We start from the raw sequence: 16,825 nt of genomic DNA, 5'->3' as shown, positions 1-16,825 counted from the left end.
AAGAGGTCTGTTTTTCTAAAATTTATAATAATATTTTCTAAAAATTTTCCGCAGTCTTTTATGGAATACAAATGTAGTCATAAGAGCAGCTAATGTTTATGAAGTGCCTGATTTGTGTTAGCTATGCTGTTCTGGATTACTTTGCTCAGTCCCCATAGGACCCCATAGAGGTAGGTACTGTTCCACCCACTTCCAAGGCTCGGGAAGGTGATGTCACTGTGGTGGTCAGTGGTGAGATTGGGATTTGAGCCGAGGGCTCTGACTTCACAAGCACGAGTCTTCTTCATGGGGGTAGGATAACTGGAAGCTGCTTGGATGATGTGAGGTGGGCTCTGAACGCAGTGTTTGCCCTTCCCATCAAGTGGTTTCGGAGGCAGCCCCAAGTGGCCACCATGGAGTGCTGAACTCAGCCATTCTGGTGGAAGGGTGATATAGACACAGCCCACTGACCTTCCAACAGTGCAGTGACTTCATCAGCAGCCCCTTGGGAGATGGTGGCAAGGAGTTGGGGGCACGTGCACATAGGTATTTAGGGCTGCTGGGTAACTGAATACAGACCAACATTTGAAAAAGAGAGTTTTTACTTAACAAATTATTTGATCAAAGACCTTGTTTGTTCTTTCCCTTATTCAGCGAGTATTTATGGAATGCCTGTGATGTGACAGGTACTGTTCGGGAATGCCTTAAGCGGGGAGTGGGAAGGGCCTCATGAAACATAAATCCTATAAATCACAACATATCAGGTGGTACTTTTTTAGTGGAGTAAGTGAAAGGGAGGGAGGGAAGAAAGAGAGAAGAAAACATGGATGTGATGCACATTGGTTGCCTCCCACACGCGCCTGCATCCCAGGTACTTGCCCGTGACCAGGAGTCAAACCCGAGGTCCTTCATGGGCAGATGCTCTACCCACTGATCCAGGCCGGCCAGGGCCGAGAAGGGTCATTCTGAGGCCCCGGGTGGGAACTGGAGGAGTCTGTTCTGATCCTGCCCCCCCCCTCCCAACACACACCCCCCCGCAGGTGAAGGGCGGGACGGAGATCTGGCTGTGAGATACCCTCTCCCAAAAGAGAGCGGACCCAGGGCCTGTCCTGTCCTCCAGAGGCGCGTGTCTGAGCCTTCGGTCCTGGTCTCCAGAAATATTTTTAAGACCTGGGTGAGGTGGGATCGTTACTGGTTCCAACACGGGAAAATGCAAATCAAATCGAGTAATCGTGCTGAGGACGCTCAGCCCATCTTCCATGAACTGAGATGTCCATGCTGTGGAATTGTGCACCTGAAACCTGTATAGTTTTGTTAAGCAGTGTCACCCCAATAGACTCAATAAAAGGGGGGAAATGAGGTGTCCGTATATTTAATATGCAAGACTACAACAACCCTTTATCGTTTATACGGGATGCATTTCAATACTTGGTGCCATGGATGCCGGGGTCCCGAATGTTCCCGGAGAGACAGCAGAATCCTATATAGTAAAGAGCTAATGTGTTAATCAGATCGAACAGCAGAAGGGCAGCCCGGACGACCTTCCGGACAAAGCCGGGGCTGCAAGGGCCGGCCGAGCCCCTTGCACGAATTCTAGTAGAGAAATAAAAAAATCAAAACCCCAGTCTGGAACCCCTTCCTGGCTGTCTGACTCGGACAGTCACCGCCCGTCTCTAAGCCTCCTTTCTTTCTTCTGAAAAATGACACGAAGGCCAGGTCCTATCTGGCAGGTCCGACGAGGACAGGAGCTCTCTAGGCGCCACGAACCTCTTGGTTTTGCCTCTGGCGCCACCTGAGCCAAGTTGAGGGGGGCGGAGCCAAACAGGTAAATGAGATGTAAACCCCCTTCCCTGCGCCTGATCTCCGGACAGGTTGACACGCCGCTGCTCTGGGCCGGGGAGGCCTGGGGACTGGACTAGTGCGCGCCTTCTTTCATTCTCACCCCCAACCCCCGATCTCCAGGTCGGTGATGCCGCCTATTGCAGGTTCCGGCCAGTTTTCCCTTTGCGGACCTCAGTGAGCCACCTGTGCATGGGACCCGGTGATAATGCCTCTTAAATTCAGTGTACCTAACGGTAGGGTGCAGGCTGTCTGCAGCTTTTAGAAGACAACGGTTTTGTGGGGCTTTTATTGAGAGAGAGAGAGAGAGAGAGAGAGAGAGAGAGAGAGAGAGAGAGAGAGAGAGAGATTGCACACGCCCGAACTAGGCAAGTGCCCTGACCCGAATCCAACAGGCAACTTCTCTGGTGTCCCAGAGGACGCTCCAACCAGCTGAGCCGGGCCAGGGCCAAGTTTCTTTTAAAAAACAATGAAACAGGTGCTTGGGCCGGCGGTGGGGGTACTTTAGAGACCTCGAGGGGTCCCTGGATGGAGCTACCACGCCCTTGCCCCTCGTGGGGGCCACCCTCCCCTTATTGGCCCCGCCCCACGCCGGCCCCGCCCCGCCCCGCCAGCACCCGAAGCCGGGAGGGGGCGCCCGCAGGGTCCTCCAAAGGAGGAGAAAACACCGTCTCAAGTTTTCGCAGAGCTCCCTCGTCCTCATTGCGACCTGTACTCCGAAGCTCCTGAAGTCACCCCAACTTCCAAGCACCCCTGCGACCCCGCCCCCTTCAGGACCCCCGCCACCCGCAGCTCCCCTGCCCCCGAAAATCTCTGACTCCTCGACGCCCCCCGCCCGCCCGCGCCATGGCCCGCTCCTACAGCGACCGGGTGCTGGGCGCGCTGATCCTGCTGGGCGTCCCGGCGGCCGTCCTGGCGGCGCTGGGCGCGCAGCTGCTGTTCCAGCTGCAGGCGGGCCGCGCGGAGCTGCGGTGGACGCGAGCCGACGGGCTGGGTCCGGAGCTGGGCGCGGGCCCGGGGCTGCCCGAGGACGCAAAACGAAGCACTGCTGCCGCTGGCCGCCGCGCTCGCCTCGCTGGCGCTGGTGCTGAGCCTCACCTGCCTGCTGCTCGCCGCGCTCTGCGGCCACCTGGGCGCCGAGCTGGCCAGGGGGCCCGGCCCCGGCAGGTAGGAGGACTGGCCTCGCCGCCCGGCCCCGGGGCTGGGCGAGCCCAGGCGAGCCACGACCCCTCTCTGGGCCTCAGGTTTGGGGGGAACTTCCCTTCCTTCCCCCACCCCTTTATCATCTCTCCCTCCCCCCATGTATCCTTCCCTCCCTCCTTCCTTCCCTCCCTGCCTCTCTCTCAATTCTATCAGTTGAAAATGTATAGCAGGTGAAACCACTGCTGCGACCCCACCACCACCCGCTTTACATATGTGCCAACTGAGGCTCAGAGAGGGCCAGGGGCTGGCTAGCTCTCTGGTCATTTAGGGGGCACTAGGCCCTGAGTGCAGAGATACCGGGGTTAGGCTTGGGGTTGATAAGTGATGAATGAATGCATGGGTGATGGATGCATGGATGAGTGGACGGATGAATTCACAGGGCATGGTTACATGGATGGGGAGCTATATGGTTGAATAATCGACAGGAATGGCTGGATGGTAAATGGTGGTGAACATTAACCTGGAACAATGGATGAGTGTTCAGGATGGATCCCCACACAGATCTTGTTTCCCCCAAAGCTGGGCCACTCCCCCCCCAACCTTCCCCAAGCAGCTCCACCTCCAGAGCCCCCTCTTCCTGCCCCCTCTTCCCAGGTCTGACTGGTTTTTCTATGACTGCCGCCTCCTCAGACATGTGGCCGTGGGCCTCTTCTGCTGTGGGGTCTCCGTCTACCTAGCAGGTGTGTGCCGGGGGACAGGACGTGGGGTGTGGGGGCCGTGGGTGGGAACGGCCAGGGTTAATGGTCCCATAGCCGGGGTCAACTCTGGAGCCACCCCGCCTGTGTTTGACTCTTGGGTCTGACACTTTCTGCCTCAGTTTCCTCATCAGTACAATGGGATGATAACAGTTTGTTGCTTAATAGAATTGCTGAGAGGATTTTGAGTTAATCCTCCTAAAAGCCCACACATGGCATCTGGCTCCAGTGGGGGGTGATGGGAGGGGGGGATTCATAAAGGGTACTTGTCTTCCGAACACTCCTGATTCATCAGTTTTCTACATTTGGTTTTGAACAAAATTTTCTATGTCCTTGGTAGTTTCAGGAGATAGTTTCAGAGGTTGGCCTTAGCAAAAAAACTGTTTTGTTTACAAATATCAGAACTTCAAGAATGGCTTAAGGGGGGGGGGGGGAGATATACTTTATAAACCAGAAATACAATTTAAAATCCCCAAACATAAAGGAGAGTAAAAATAATTAGCTGGGTGCCAGAGGACACATCACCCTCTTTTCCTCCCTGGCTTTTAATAACTTAGATCAATGTTCTCACCCACACCTCCTGGTAAAGGCATCAAATCATCACGTTTCTTTAAAGAGACTCCTGACATGTTATATTTGGTTGTAATCTTGACAAATGTTTAGGAGACACAATTAAAATACGTATTTATGAGATGTGAGCCTAGGGCTCACTATGGAAATTTGTATGTAAAGTGCAGGGAGCTCTGCTTAACTTTTGTTGTTTGACTTAATAAAATGCCCCAGGTATGGCTTCTTTTTTTAAAAGAGAGTGGAGCCCTAGCCGGTTTTCTCAGTGGTTAGAGCGTCGGCTCTGGGACTGAAGGGTCCCAGGTTCGATTATGGTCAGGGGCACATGCCTCGGTTGCAGGCTTGATCCCTGGCCCCGGGTCGGGGCGCATGCAGGAGGCAACCAATAGACATGAGGTGTTTCTCTCTCTGTCTCTCCCCGTTCCTTCCACTCTCTCTAAAAATCAATGGGAAAAATGTCCTTGAGTGAGGATTAACAACAGCAAAGAGAGAGGATGGGGTGACCAGCGTATCTGAAAAGACCAGGGGATTGTTGGCCTCAGGTGTGATTGAATCCAGGTGCTCCAATGAGCCCATCAGAAATGCCTCTTCCCCTTAGAAAGATGGTTGTATCTGTGCTTTCAACAAAATGCCTACAACCTCCCGTCTTTTCACGAACCAGCAAATATGTTGGAGACTTAAAGTATCCTCATTTTAAAATATGAGAAAACTCACAAAGGGGGAAAAAAAAAAGGTAACCAAGTCAGTCTCATCAAGCATTAAATTAAGAATTCGTTCAGCTCCGATTTAGATTCTTTCTAAGGTTAGGTGACCTCACTTGGCAAGAATTGCCCAGTATGTCCAGTCAATCCTCCATTCATTGCTGACCAGAGCCAAAAGAATAATTATAAAGACCTTTTCAGAAATGTTCAGAGCCGCACGCCCTTTCTCTCTCTTGAGCACGCCTTTGCCTTTCCCCCTCTCCTTCCCCAGGCGAGTCCTCTCTTTTTCCTAGGCTCCGAGGGCCCTTCTCTTGCCTCCGTAACTCATTTCCTAAGCCCACATAGCCCAGCTGGCTGTACCTTTCTAAATAAACTTTCTCTTATAATTTGGAAAAACAATTGTTTAGAGCAAAAACACCCTTGGCCTCACTTTAACGTCAGATACAATGTGTCATCTTCAAAAGCAAGAGTACAGAGCCAAAGAAGGCATAAAACACTCCCATAAAGTGCCAAGAAATCCTGTCAGCCCTCGGCTTCTCTCTCCAGTTCCCCAGGGGTTGCAGTAAGAAAATTTCTGGGTTCTCATATCCCAAGCAAAAGTCTCAGTGCTGACTCTCATTGGCTGAGCTTGGGCCTCGTGAAAGCCCTGCACCAATCACTACAAGACGGGAAGCAATGCTCTGATTGGCCACGCCTAGCACTATCACGTAGTCACTGATGCCACAGGGGTGGGTCAGAGCTTCTAGACCAGCCCCCAGGGTGGGCATAGGGACTGGATTGGCCGTTCTCAATGGGGGCTGAGGCTATGCCCCAGGGGATATTTGACAATATCTGGGGAAATGTTTGGTTGTCACACAGGTGGGAGAAGGTACTATTGGGATCTAGGGGGTAGACACTGGTAAATGTTCCCACAGAAATGAATGATGCCGACTGCATGCTGGACCAGCAAGGCCCTCAAGGCCAGGTCACCAACTGTCTTGTTCAGATTAGCAAACCAAGGCCGGAGAGGAGCCACGATTCACTGAAGGCCAATGACGGGGATTCAGAAAACCCGAGATCTGGGTTGTTTTAATTGTGGTGAAGTGCACATAACGAAATTCACCCTTTTATAGTAAAATTGACGTCGTGATGATATATTTGTGGGCTGTGAGAGGATCGACCAGTTGATCCACGTGCCTACCGTGTTGGACGGTTTTGAATGACTGCCCCTCTGTGGGAAGCTCTCCCGGGGCTTGGGGAGCACATGTTTGTAGACTGAGTAAATGAGAAACATTTCCTTCCTCAGGACTATCCATCTATGCTCTGCTGCTATTCGAGATCGAGGCGGGAGCAGCAGCCGCCTCCATCCTCGGCTTGGGCGCCGTGGCCCTGGTGGCCGTGCTGACCCACGCGCTGCTCCGGGCTGCCCAGGCCACCCGCCGGGGTCTCCGTGAGCTGTCCCCACCGCACTTCGAAGATGACCCTGCCCGCTCCGCTGAAGTCTCCAAGGCCAGCCCCAGGGCTCCGCCCCAGCAGGGTACCCACCACCAAATCCCCTACTCATTCTGCCCAGAACCTGGGGACCCCCTCAGACCCTCAGCCACTGCCTCCATGCCTGCATCTGTGGGGGGTGTCCGGGAGAGCAGCCTGTCTGCATCCTGCATGCACCGGACACTGTTGGTCAGTGGGGGGCACTGGGAAGGGGTCACCCATGAGATGCGCAGCATGCTGGGACACAGGCCAGGGGGGTTGGGGAAAGATTCCACACTGGTGTGAGCTCAGGGGTCAGGGACAGAGAGCTGGTGTCAGGCAGCAGAAAGAGCAGTCTGCAGAGATCGGTCACAGTAGCAGTACAGCGTGGTTTCTCTTTCAGTTCGTAGCATCTCTGGCTTTTGCCCTCAAAGTTGCCTCATGGCACAAAATGGCTGCCAGGGCTCCAGCCTTCACATCCTCATTCAGAGAGAAAGGCAGAGGCCAGGGCTGGCTCAGCATCTTTCCAAAGTCTTCCTGGGAGGCCTTGGGACCTTTCTGCTTATTTCACACTGATCAGGACATGGCCACAACTTGCTGCAGGGGAGACTGGGAAATGTAGCGACGCAGACAATGAGGTTCTGGGATAGGCAGGAGGGGCGGGTGGGGCTTAGGCAGTGGTTCTCTAAATGTCTCCGTCCATTTTACAGATGAGGAAACGGAGGCCCAGAGAGGGGCAGTGACTCACCACGGGTCCCCCGGCCAGTACTGAGCATCAGAGCCAGGTCCTGTAACCCCCATGCTGCTGACAGTGCAAGTCTCTGCGACTCCTTCCAGTCTGTGAGCATTTGAAACCTGCGTGTGCAGAGCTCAGAGAAGCCCAGGGCCACAGCAGCCCTGCAGGGCTGCACCCAGACTCCTGGCTGTGGGTCCGTGGTGAGGGCTTCACCACTCCGTGTCTCAGTTTCCTTGTCTGTAACATGGGGACAGAATCGATCCCTCTGCCTAGGGCTCCCATGAGACTCCGTGGAAGCCATTCCGGGGGCCTGTGCACAGTAGGTTGTCAATGTATGGCAGCCGGTGCTGCTGTCAGTTGGGGCACCTGGTGGCTGAGAAAGATGGGTTGATGGCCAGGTTCTGGGGCTCGTGGAACTGGCAGGGCTTGGAGTGGATAACTCAGTCCCAGGAGTCTCCAGAGGCCCTGGCCCCGCTCCCATCCTGCAAATAAACTCTGGCCCGCACTATCTCCACGTCACTTGAGCCACACCTGAATGTGCTGTGGCCAAGCCCGGGCTTGGGGTAAGGAGTGGGGTGGCAGGAGTGAGGGTGGGGAGGGCAGGAATGGGAGACGGGGTTTGCCCTGGGAACTGTCTCCCACAAACCTTCAAACATACAAATTTCACCAGGAGTGGGGGTGGTCTGACCCCCCACCCCTACCCCAATGTGCAGATGTCCCAGGAATTTTCCAGCCTGTCCCTTCCTGAGCCACGTGAGGACTCCCGGGCCCAAGGAGCAGAGGAGGCTCAGCCACAGCAAAGGAAACCCCCTTAGGACTCTTCCCAATGGGCAGAGAAGGGGCAGCACCCAGCAGGATGGCTGGACCCCAAGCCTGACCCTGGGTAGGGACCCAGCTGATCACAGACCTGGGTGTCCCACCAGCCTTGGCCTCTCCTCCCTGGGTCCCTGGGAAGCTGCACAGACTTCCTCCGCACCTGGCGTGGGGTCAGGAGACCATGTACGTGAGCATGCCCAGTGAGCGTGGGCTCTTGGGGAGCATGATGGATATCAACAAAGAGGATAAGATGAGAATAAATGTTATGGGCCAGGTGCTTTCCTGTCCTCAGTTCATCTTCAGGACAACCCTACTCACAGATGGGGAAACTGAGGCCCGAGAAGTGAGGCCACCCAGCAGCAATGGCTGGAACCCCATCACAGCGGGATCCAGGACAGCACAGGTTCCTAAGGATACCGGGGACTCCAGTTTCTAAAACTCCCTGGAATGGGGCAGGCCTTGGGGACTCAGGATGCAGGAGAGAGAACAAGAAGGACCGGCTGGCTGCCGGTGCAGAGGGCCTCACTCCGGGACTGGTCAGGGGAGCTAGAAGCTGGGCCCCTCGCCTCATAGCCAGGACTAGGGTGGGAGTACAACATGTAAGGAGGCCGAAAAGGATTGAAAACAGGTGTTCAAACAAGTCCTTGCACATGCATGTTCACAGCAGTACTAGTGACAATCACCAAAGGTCCACAAACTGATGAATGGATGAACAAAACGTGGTCCATCTGCACAGTGGACTATCGCTCAGCCATCAAAAGGAATGAAGCACTAACGCCCGCTGCAACACGGTTGAACCCTGGACACAGCACACTGAGTAAGAGCAGCCAGACATGAAGGGCCACATATTGTGATTCCATCTCTATGAAATGTCCTAAACAGGCAAATCCAGAGACGGAAAGCAGGCCAGGGGCTGCCAGGAGCTGGGAGTGGCTGCTGGGCCTCCTTTTGGGGTGATGAAATGTTCTGGGAGTGTAGAGGTCAAGTTACTGCTCAGGGCCACCAGCTGGCAAGCAGTGGAGCTGGGACGTGTCTCTCCAAAAGGTCCCTCATCCCTCTGGGTACCCGGGTTCCGGTGATGCCTGGCTCTCAGCGCCCAGGAGCGAGCAAAAGGCAGGAATAGGTAAGGCTTCGTTCCCTTGGTAGCCCAAGATGATGTCAGCTCAGCCTGGGGCTGTTTGACATTTTTTATTTTATTTTTAAGGTATATTTTTATTGATTTCAGAGAGGGAGAGACAGAAACATCAATGATGACAATCATTGATCGGCTGCCTCCTGCACGCCCCCTACTGGGGACCGAGCCCGCAACCTGGGCATGTGCCCTTGACCGAATCAAATCCAGGACCCTTCAGTCCGCAGGCCGAAGCTCCATCCCCGGAGCCAAGCCAGTCAGGGTGCCTGGGGCTGTTCGGATTGATGTGGCCCTGGGCCCTCCCGGATGCTGTGAGGGGCCGGGCCCAGCAGGGCACAGAGGGTTGGGATTTTGCAGGGTCATATGACAGCTGGCCCAGTTAGACCAAGGCCAGCACAGGTCATCCAAGGGCCCCGATCACACCCGGCTGCCCTGGAAAGTGATCCAGGGATGGTTTCGGGGTAGCTGAGAAGGCAACCAGGGAAAACAAACAACCTTTGCTTTCCAGCCAGATTGAATTCCCAGGCCGGCGCCAGAGCAGCCTGGGCGGGACCTGGCAGGGGCCGGCAGAGCCCACAGGGGAGATGGGGAGATAGCTCAGCACTGGAGGCCTAGTTCTCTCAGGGCAGCTGAGTGTGTGGGGGAGGCCGTACCTTGTGCATGGTTTCCCCCCACCCTCCAAGACAGCTGTCTTCCCCATTAGACCCCAGGGCAGGGGCTCGCCCTCCTCCCCCCAGACCCCAGAACAGGGGCTCGCCCTCCCCACCAGACCCCAGAACAGGGCTCACCCTCCCCCCCAGACCCCAGAACAGGGCTCACCCTCCCCCCCAGACCCCAGAGCAGGGCTCACCCTCCCCCCCAGACCCCAGAGCAGGGTTCGCCCTCCCCCCTCAGACCCCAGAACAGGGCTCGCCCTCCCCCCTCAGACCCCAGAACAGGGCTCGCCCTCCCCCTCAGACCCCAGAGCAGGGAACCCTCTTCCCTCAGGCCCCTGGGGTCGTGTTGTTAGACATAAGGGTACGGTTGGGTGGTTTGTCCCTTTAGGCCCCATGGGACTCATTCTGGCCAATGAGCTGTGACTTGAACTTGAACAAGGAACTTCCTAGCTCGGCCATTTAACTGACAGCGCCAGACTTTTCTGAGTGTCCCGCCCCCGCCCCGTCAGGAGATGGTGGCTGCCCCTTCACCTGGATTTCCACAACTACGACCCGACCCGCAGAGCCTGCTGCTTCACCGCCCCGGGCACGGGTGTGGATGAGAAATAACCCTTAGCCCCTGAGCCAGAGACCTGGGGGCTTTACTGATGCTGCAGGGATGTGGGGAGAGCAGAGGGGAGGGGCAGACACGTGACAGGAGCCTGGGGCAGGAATCTCACCAACACCGCCCACCCGCATTGTTTGTGACTCCACGTTTGCACATGCTCCTGCCGGCTACAACGTATTTGCAAACCCCCAAATCAAAATGCTCTTGGTGCTCTCCTGGTCCCTGGAGGACACGTGCAGGGCAGGGCACAATCCGAGTCCCGGAGGCGGAGCAGGGTGACACCCTGCCTCCTGTTCCAGCTCAGACTGTAAACGAGTCTTTTCTGCGGTCTGCTTTCCCCATTTCTGTGCTTTCTCTTGGCATTTCGCCGTTTAAAAAGGCCCCCACGCGTGGTGCCGAAGTGCTGTCTGGTGTCCCTAAGCTCCAGCAGGCTGCCTGGTACTATCAGAGAAGGTATGTGTGAGGTGAGCTGTGTTCAGGTGTGAGTTACACTGCTGTTGGCAGCGAGTTCAGCGTTAACGATGCAGCAGTATCCGTGTAATAATCAAGTATCAACCACTTGACAAAAATGTGACCACAGCTACTCCTAGAAACCCACCCATTTTCCTGAGGAGCCCAAGATTCACTCATTCCGTTTTCTCCGCAACTTTAGTATAAAATGGAATGACTGCGAATAGTGAGGGTCGACCATTGTAGCCATAGCTCAGCGGAGGGAAAAGGATGCGCAGACAGCTTTCTGGTGGAGAGCAGGCTCTGGGTCTAAGCCCAGCTGTGATCAGAGCTGTCCGCTGCCTCAGTGTCACCATCTGTAAAATGGTGACAGCACAGGGGCTTCCCACCGGCTGTGACGGGATTAAATGAGACACCTGTCTAAGGCCTTGCGAAGTGGTCCCCGAGATACATGGCAGCTGTTACCACGACATTACTGTGCGCAAGGACAGAGGAGCAGGACTGGGTCTTCCTCGTGACCTAGACTCCTGGGCCTCAGTTTCCATCTGCGGAACAGGAGGAGCAGCGGGGCCACCTCCCCGGATTTCCCCGCTTGCGGGGTCACGGCTGTCCGGCTGGCACACGGTGAAGACCACGAGCCACGCTCAGGGCCAGGATCAGGACTCCAGGCGGCAGGCGGCATAGTGTTTATTGCCCAGAGGACAGACAGCCTGTGGCCTCCGGGCACCAGAGAGTCTTGACACAAATGACGTGAAGGCACCAGTTTCCATCGAGCCCCACCTCTGCCCTACGGGGCCTGGGGCAGGAGACCCCATCCAGCAGCCAGGTCCACCCCCATCGGGCTAGCGCTCCCCATGGGGCTGAGGGTCCAGAATGGCCTGTGCTGCCAAGGTCCCCAACATGAGCTAGGGTGGGGCAGCTGCCAGTCCTGGGGGTGTGGGGCAGGGGCCTCTTCCCTGGAACAGGAAGGGGCTATGACACGCTGGGGGGCAGGCGTGCAGCTGCTGTTTTCTCCACCACGAAGCCGTAGTTGTACTGAGGGGGGAGGAAGAGCACAGAGTGAGGGAGGGGCCGTGGAGGGTGCTGTGAGGCATGGGGGGCGGGGGGGAGAGCCACTGAGGGACTAGGTGATCTCCAGCCCTGGAGAGGTGGGGTGCAGCTGGGGGAGACCTGGCGTGGGGGAGGGTCCCAGCACCCCTGCCTTTCCTCCCCGCCCCAGCACCTACCTCCTCCTCAATGTCTGCCAGCGACTTGATGGTCAGATCAGCAAAGGCAGAGAAGGCCTGGTGGGCAGGGGCGGGTCAGTCTTGGACCCAGACCCCTACCTGGAACCCCATCCCCTCATCTTCGAGCCTCTCTCAATATCTGCCTGGACATCCCCTCCCTCTTCCTGCCACAGCCTCTGGCCACCAGCATCCAGCTGCCCTCGGGACTCCCCCACTCCGGACTGGTGCCCTCCAGCCCCACCGCTTGGCCTCCAGCCTCCCCCAACCCAGAAACTTGGGCCTCAGTGCTGGGGGCCGGGGCCTGGATGAAGGTCCCCGTGTCCCTGTCTAGAAAGGCGATGGGCAGGGGCAGACCCAAGTTCCCCAGGGCAGACTCACCAGAGGGCCGCAGCTCTTGCCTTCGAATCGGGGGTGCAGCGTGAAGGGAACCCCGTCCATGGCTGAGGAAAGCACGGGGTGAGGAGTAAGGAACTGAGGGGCAGGGAACTTGGGTCTGGCTGCTGCCCACCCCAGAGCCCACCCGGCACGCTCCCTTCCCCCTGACCAGTTTTATTTTTAATCCTCACCAGAGGATATGTTTACTGATTTTAGAGAGAGGAAGGGAGGGAAAGAGAGAGAGAAACATTCATGTGAGAGAGAAATATCCACCAGTTGCCTTCTGTACACACCCCAACTGGGCATGGAAGCCGCAACCTAGGTATGTGCCCGACTGGGAATTGAACCCCAAACCTTTTGTTGTAAGGGAGGACGCGCCAACCAACTGAACCACACGGGCCAGGGCGGAGGCCCTGCCAGTCTTTACGGAATGGGGTGGGGCCAGGCCTGGTTCCAACCGTGGCCACGCCCCTTCTGGGCTGTCTAAACCTTTGGCCAGTCGCACCCAACCTCAACCCCAAATCCCTGCTGCCCCGCTCTGCACTCACCTGAGATGCCATAGAGGTTGGAGGCCTCGTAGATGGAGTCACTCCTCCGCAGGGTGGAGGCCCTGGAACCCAGTCTCGACAATGTCCCCTCTGGGAAGCCGCCCTTGCTGGTGGTGATGGGACAGCCCCGGTCAGACCTGACGATCCCCCCACCCCCATTCCCGCCCCCACCCCCGAGCCCAAGGACTCACCTGGGCTGGCTGGGTTGGTCCAAGGACAGGCCCTGCATGTCCCGGCTGAGAGCTCGGGGCTTGGGCACTGGCCGAGGGGCCTTTGCCTTCTTGCACCAGATGGCAAAGCCACCCATGTCCCTGGATGGGGAGGGAGGGAGAGGGGTGTTCTGACCCAAGGCAGAGCCAGGGCTGAGAACAGCGGCCAGGAGGAGAAAGGAGGAACCCGGATCTCTGCGTGGCCCCTGCTTTTTGGGGACTTTTCCTTTCAGCATCTCAGCCCACATCTTAAGCAACTGCTGGGGCCCACCACTGTCCTGTGGACTTCAGACACACCAACCCGTTTATCCCTCATGACGACCCCACAACTGTCCCTTGTTAAATGTGGAAACTGAGGCACAGAGAGGTGGCCGAAGGGATGGAGGCCTCAGGAGAGCCTCTGAGGATCAGAGCGTACACATGGGAGTTGGGGGGCAAGGAAGGAGGCCAAAAGCTGGGGGGAAGCCCGAACTTTCCCCCTCACCCTCTTCTTTCCCCAGGTGTGTTGCCTCTGCTTTTCCCTCTCCTAAATTCCAAGGGCCCTTCTACAACCTCTCTAACTTTCTAAATAAACTTTCTCTTATAGTTTGAAGCGGGGGAAAAACGTCCTACCCTATTCGAAGGTATCCAGGCACCGTCTTGGTCTTCCCGCTCAGCCGGATATCAAACACAGCTGTGTCCGCAGCTCCCAGGGGCACCAACTTCATACACATGCGCTTCTTCTTAGACACAGAGGCCTCTGGGAGGGTGGGGGAGTGAGAAGAGGGAAAAGCAGGGAAGGGACCCAAAGATGGCTCCAAGACGACAGTCGCCAAGGCACTGTTTAAGGCAGTCACCGGATGGTGTTAATCTCTCTGGTTAAACCGTGAATGATGGAGCCACAGGAGAGAACCCCATGCAGCCTCTAGGAGCCTTTGGGGCAGGCTCCTCTCTGGTGACAGGCAGGAGCATTCACAGGGTGGCCATGTGCACCACTGTGAGGATGGGTAGCTATGGAATCAGACAGAACTGAGTGCCCATGAGGCAAATCCCACCCAACAAATGTTTCCCTAAAAATGGTTTTTCATTGTTAAAGGGGGTGGGGTGAGAGAGTATGCAGCAGACATCACCTGGCTTGCAAAGCCTAAAATATTTACTATGTGGCCCTTTACAGAAAAAGTTTGCTAACTCCAGTATCAATAGGTATACCCCAGCGGTTCTCAACCTGTGGGTCCCGACCCCTTTGGCGGTCAAACGACCCTTTCACAGGGGTCCCCTGAGACCATCCTGCATATCAGATATTTACATTACGATTCATAACAGTAGCAACATTACAGTTATGAAGTAGCAACGAAAATAATTTTATGGTTGGGTCACAACATGAGGAACTGTATTTAAAGGGCCAGAAGGTTGAGAACCACTGGTAGACCCTAAAAATCAAATACGAATGGCAAGACACGGTGGGAGGCGGGGAAAGCCAGATGGTTAGAAAGTAGGGCCGTCAGGGCAAGAAGCGGAGGGGTGCGGAGGGCGAAGTATCAGCTAACCCGGAGAGGAGTCAGAGTGTGCAAAAGCCTGGAAATGAAAGAAGAGAACTGCGCCTGGTTGGTGTGGCTCAGTGGTTGAGCATGGATCCCGGAACCAGGACATCACGGTTGGATTCCAGGTCAGGGCACATGCCCCGGTTGCACACTCGATCCCCAGTAGGGGGCGTGCAGGAGGCAGCCCATGGATGATCCTTTCTCATCATTGATGTTTCCATCCCTCTCTCCCTCTCTAAAATCAATTTTTAAAAAATTTAAAAAAAGAACCGAGCGCCCTAATCGGTTTGGCTCAGTGGATAGAGCGTCAGCCTGCGGACTGAAGGGTCCCAGGTTCGATTCCGGTCAAGGGCATGCACCTTGGTTGCGGGCACATGCCCAGTAGGGGGTGTGCAAGAGGCAGCTGATAAATGTTTTTCTCTCATCGATGTTTCTAACTATCCCTCTCCCTTCCTCTCTGTAAAAAAAATAAATAAATAAAAGAACTGCGCGTGGTTCAGCTTGGCTGCGGTGTAGGAGATGTGGTAGTAACAATTACAAAACAGGTCTCTGTTGTTACTCCAAGAGCGACTGTGCCAATTGCACATTTTTAAGCAGGGTAGGGCCCGCCACCCCGCCCAGGAACAGCTCCGAGTCCTCGGCCAACCCTTCAGCAGCCAGTGCGTCAGGGGGTTGCCGAGGCTCAGAAATCGCGCCCGTCACCCTCCATCCCTCTCCCGGGTCCCCCTTGCAGGGACGCGGACGCACTCCCCACCCCCAGCCTCCGACGCGAGCCTTACTGGAGTCCAGGGGGTCGCAGACCGGGGAGAAGCCCGGCGGGAGGGGGCTCTTGTCCACCAGGACTTGGATATCGGCCACCACGTTCTCCTGCGGATTCTGGGGGTCGAGTGGGGAGAACACAGCGAGTCACGGAGCAGCGGGGACGGCGCGCCTGGCGCAGGGCCCCGGGAATGGACCGGGGAGTGGGCGGACCCCGGGGTTCCTGGAGGTGGGCGCCTCTTACCTCCAGACCGCCCAGGGTACTGAGGCACAGGAAGTAGCCAGATTTCTGCGCGAAGCTCTTGCCGAAGCTGGCGGGCGCCCCCTCCACGGTGCAGGAGATCTACGGCGGGACGTGGGTCAGCGCCAGGCGCCTGTCCAGCCGCAGCCTCCGGTGCCCCCGTTCAACCCCTGCCCCCCGGTGCCGCTCACCGCGCTGAATCCCCGCGGCGGGGGCGCCGAGGCCGACGACCAGGCCAGGCCAGCCAGAGGCACCGCGTCAGGCCCCGGATCCATCCTTCTAGCCAAAGGTGGTGGACCGCCTCGGATTTCGGAGCCGCCGCCCGGCCACAGAGTTCGGGAAGGGGTCAGAACTACAACTCCCAGACGGCCTTGCGCTGGCGGGGCCTGTAAAGCGCCGTTTGCGCGTGCTCGGAAAGCCGCAGGCCAATCGCATGGGGACGCGGAGCCACGGCCCCCAGGCGTCGCCCAGGTGCGCCCGTGAGCAAATACGTTTGCGGAAAACCGTCTTCTCCTTCCTTCTCACGCCCAGCAACTTCCGCTGGAAATGTCCCGGCTCAGCGCCAGAAGACTCACTCGCTGCAAGCCAGAACTACGTTCCCCCGAAGGCCTTGCGTTATCAGCAGCTGCAGCGATTAGGTTTCAGTTTCCCGGGAAATTTAAGGGAAAAATAGGAAAAACCCACAAATCTAGTTCTGGGAAATCATATCAAAGGAAACTTTCATGGGTTATGCAGCAATTCGTTTAACGAAAAGTACGAACAACCATAAGCCATGAAAACTTGGTATAATTTGAGGACTTGTTCACAGATACAATGAATTGTTTAAAATGAGATTTAAACGTATTTAATATGGAAACATGTTTTTACACCCTTCAGAGGCGGACTATGGAAAATTAGGGACATAATGTAACCTACTCTTCTATATTTACGGTATCATGGCTTGGCCCACTACCTGTTTTTGTATGATCTGTGTGAGCTAAGAATGTGTGTTTTTTAAGCACAGAAGTTTGTTTTTTTGTTTTGTTTTAGAGAGAGAGAGAATGACATCAATTGGTTGTTCCACTTATTTATGCATTCATTAGGTGATTCTTGTATGTGCCCTGACCATGGAAAAAAA

At 56.0% G+C, this 16,825-nt stretch overlaps 2 protein-coding genes and 1 long non-coding RNA gene across 3 annotated transcripts; 1 reads left to right on the top strand and 2 right to left on the bottom strand.

Annotated features, from left to right (window-relative positions):
• The first annotated feature begins 2,664 nt into the window (after positions 1–2,664).
• On the top strand, positions 2,665–6,739 carry TMEM221 (transmembrane protein 221). Its single transcript, XM_006106511.3, is given in 4 exon segments — positions 2,665–2,862; positions 2,864–2,985; positions 3,616–3,701; positions 6,270–6,739. Coding segments are annotated over 4 exon segments (876 nt in total).
• On the bottom strand, positions 6,026–9,877 carry LOC111824052. The gene is made up of 2 exons (XR_002827152.1): positions 7,182–9,877; positions 6,026–7,042 (listed from the first exon to the last, which is right to left on the bottom strand). It is a non-coding gene; the product is annotated as an uncharacterized LOC111824052 (long non-coding RNA).
• A 1,137-nt stretch (positions 9,878–11,014) lies between these two features.
• MVB12A (multivesicular body subunit 12A) lies at positions 11,015–16,069 on the bottom strand. The gene is made up of 9 exons (XM_006106510.3): positions 15,900–16,069; positions 15,712–15,810; positions 15,488–15,584; positions 13,801–13,927; positions 13,171–13,290; positions 12,980–13,086; positions 12,435–12,496; positions 12,057–12,113; positions 11,015–11,865 (listed from the first exon to the last, which is right to left on the bottom strand). The coding sequence occupies exons 1-9, from the start codon at positions 15,981–15,983 to the stop codon at positions 11,803–11,805; spliced, it is 816 nt and encodes a 271-aa protein (XP_006106572.1). The 5' UTR covers positions 15,984–16,069; the 3' UTR covers positions 11,015–11,802.
• Between the last annotated feature and the right edge of the window lie 756 nt (positions 16,070–16,825).

This window comes from Myotis lucifugus, unplaced genomic scaffold, assembly GCF_000147115.1.
Source record: "Myotis lucifugus unplaced genomic scaffold, Myoluc2.0 scaffold_841, whole genome shotgun sequence".
Classification (NCBI taxonomy): domain Eukaryota; kingdom Metazoa; phylum Chordata; class Mammalia; order Chiroptera; family Vespertilionidae; genus Myotis; species Myotis lucifugus.
This window is presented reverse-complemented; position numbering and strand designations above follow the sequence as displayed.

Bases quoted from the DNA above. Each gene is read 5' to 3' on its own strand.
- MVB12A (XM_006106510.3), bottom strand. From the start codon at position 15,983: ATGGATCCGGGGCCTGACGCGGTGCCTCTGGCTGGCCTGGCCTGGTCG. The intron at 13,291-13,800 runs GTAGGACGTTTT...CTCCCCATCCAG, and splicing joins CCTGGATACCTTCGAATAGG to GGACATGGGTGGCTTTGCCA. The intron at 11,866-12,056 runs GTAGGTGCTGGG...CTCCCCCCTCAG, and splicing joins TGGCAGACATTGAGGAGGAG to TACAACTACGGCTTCGTGGT.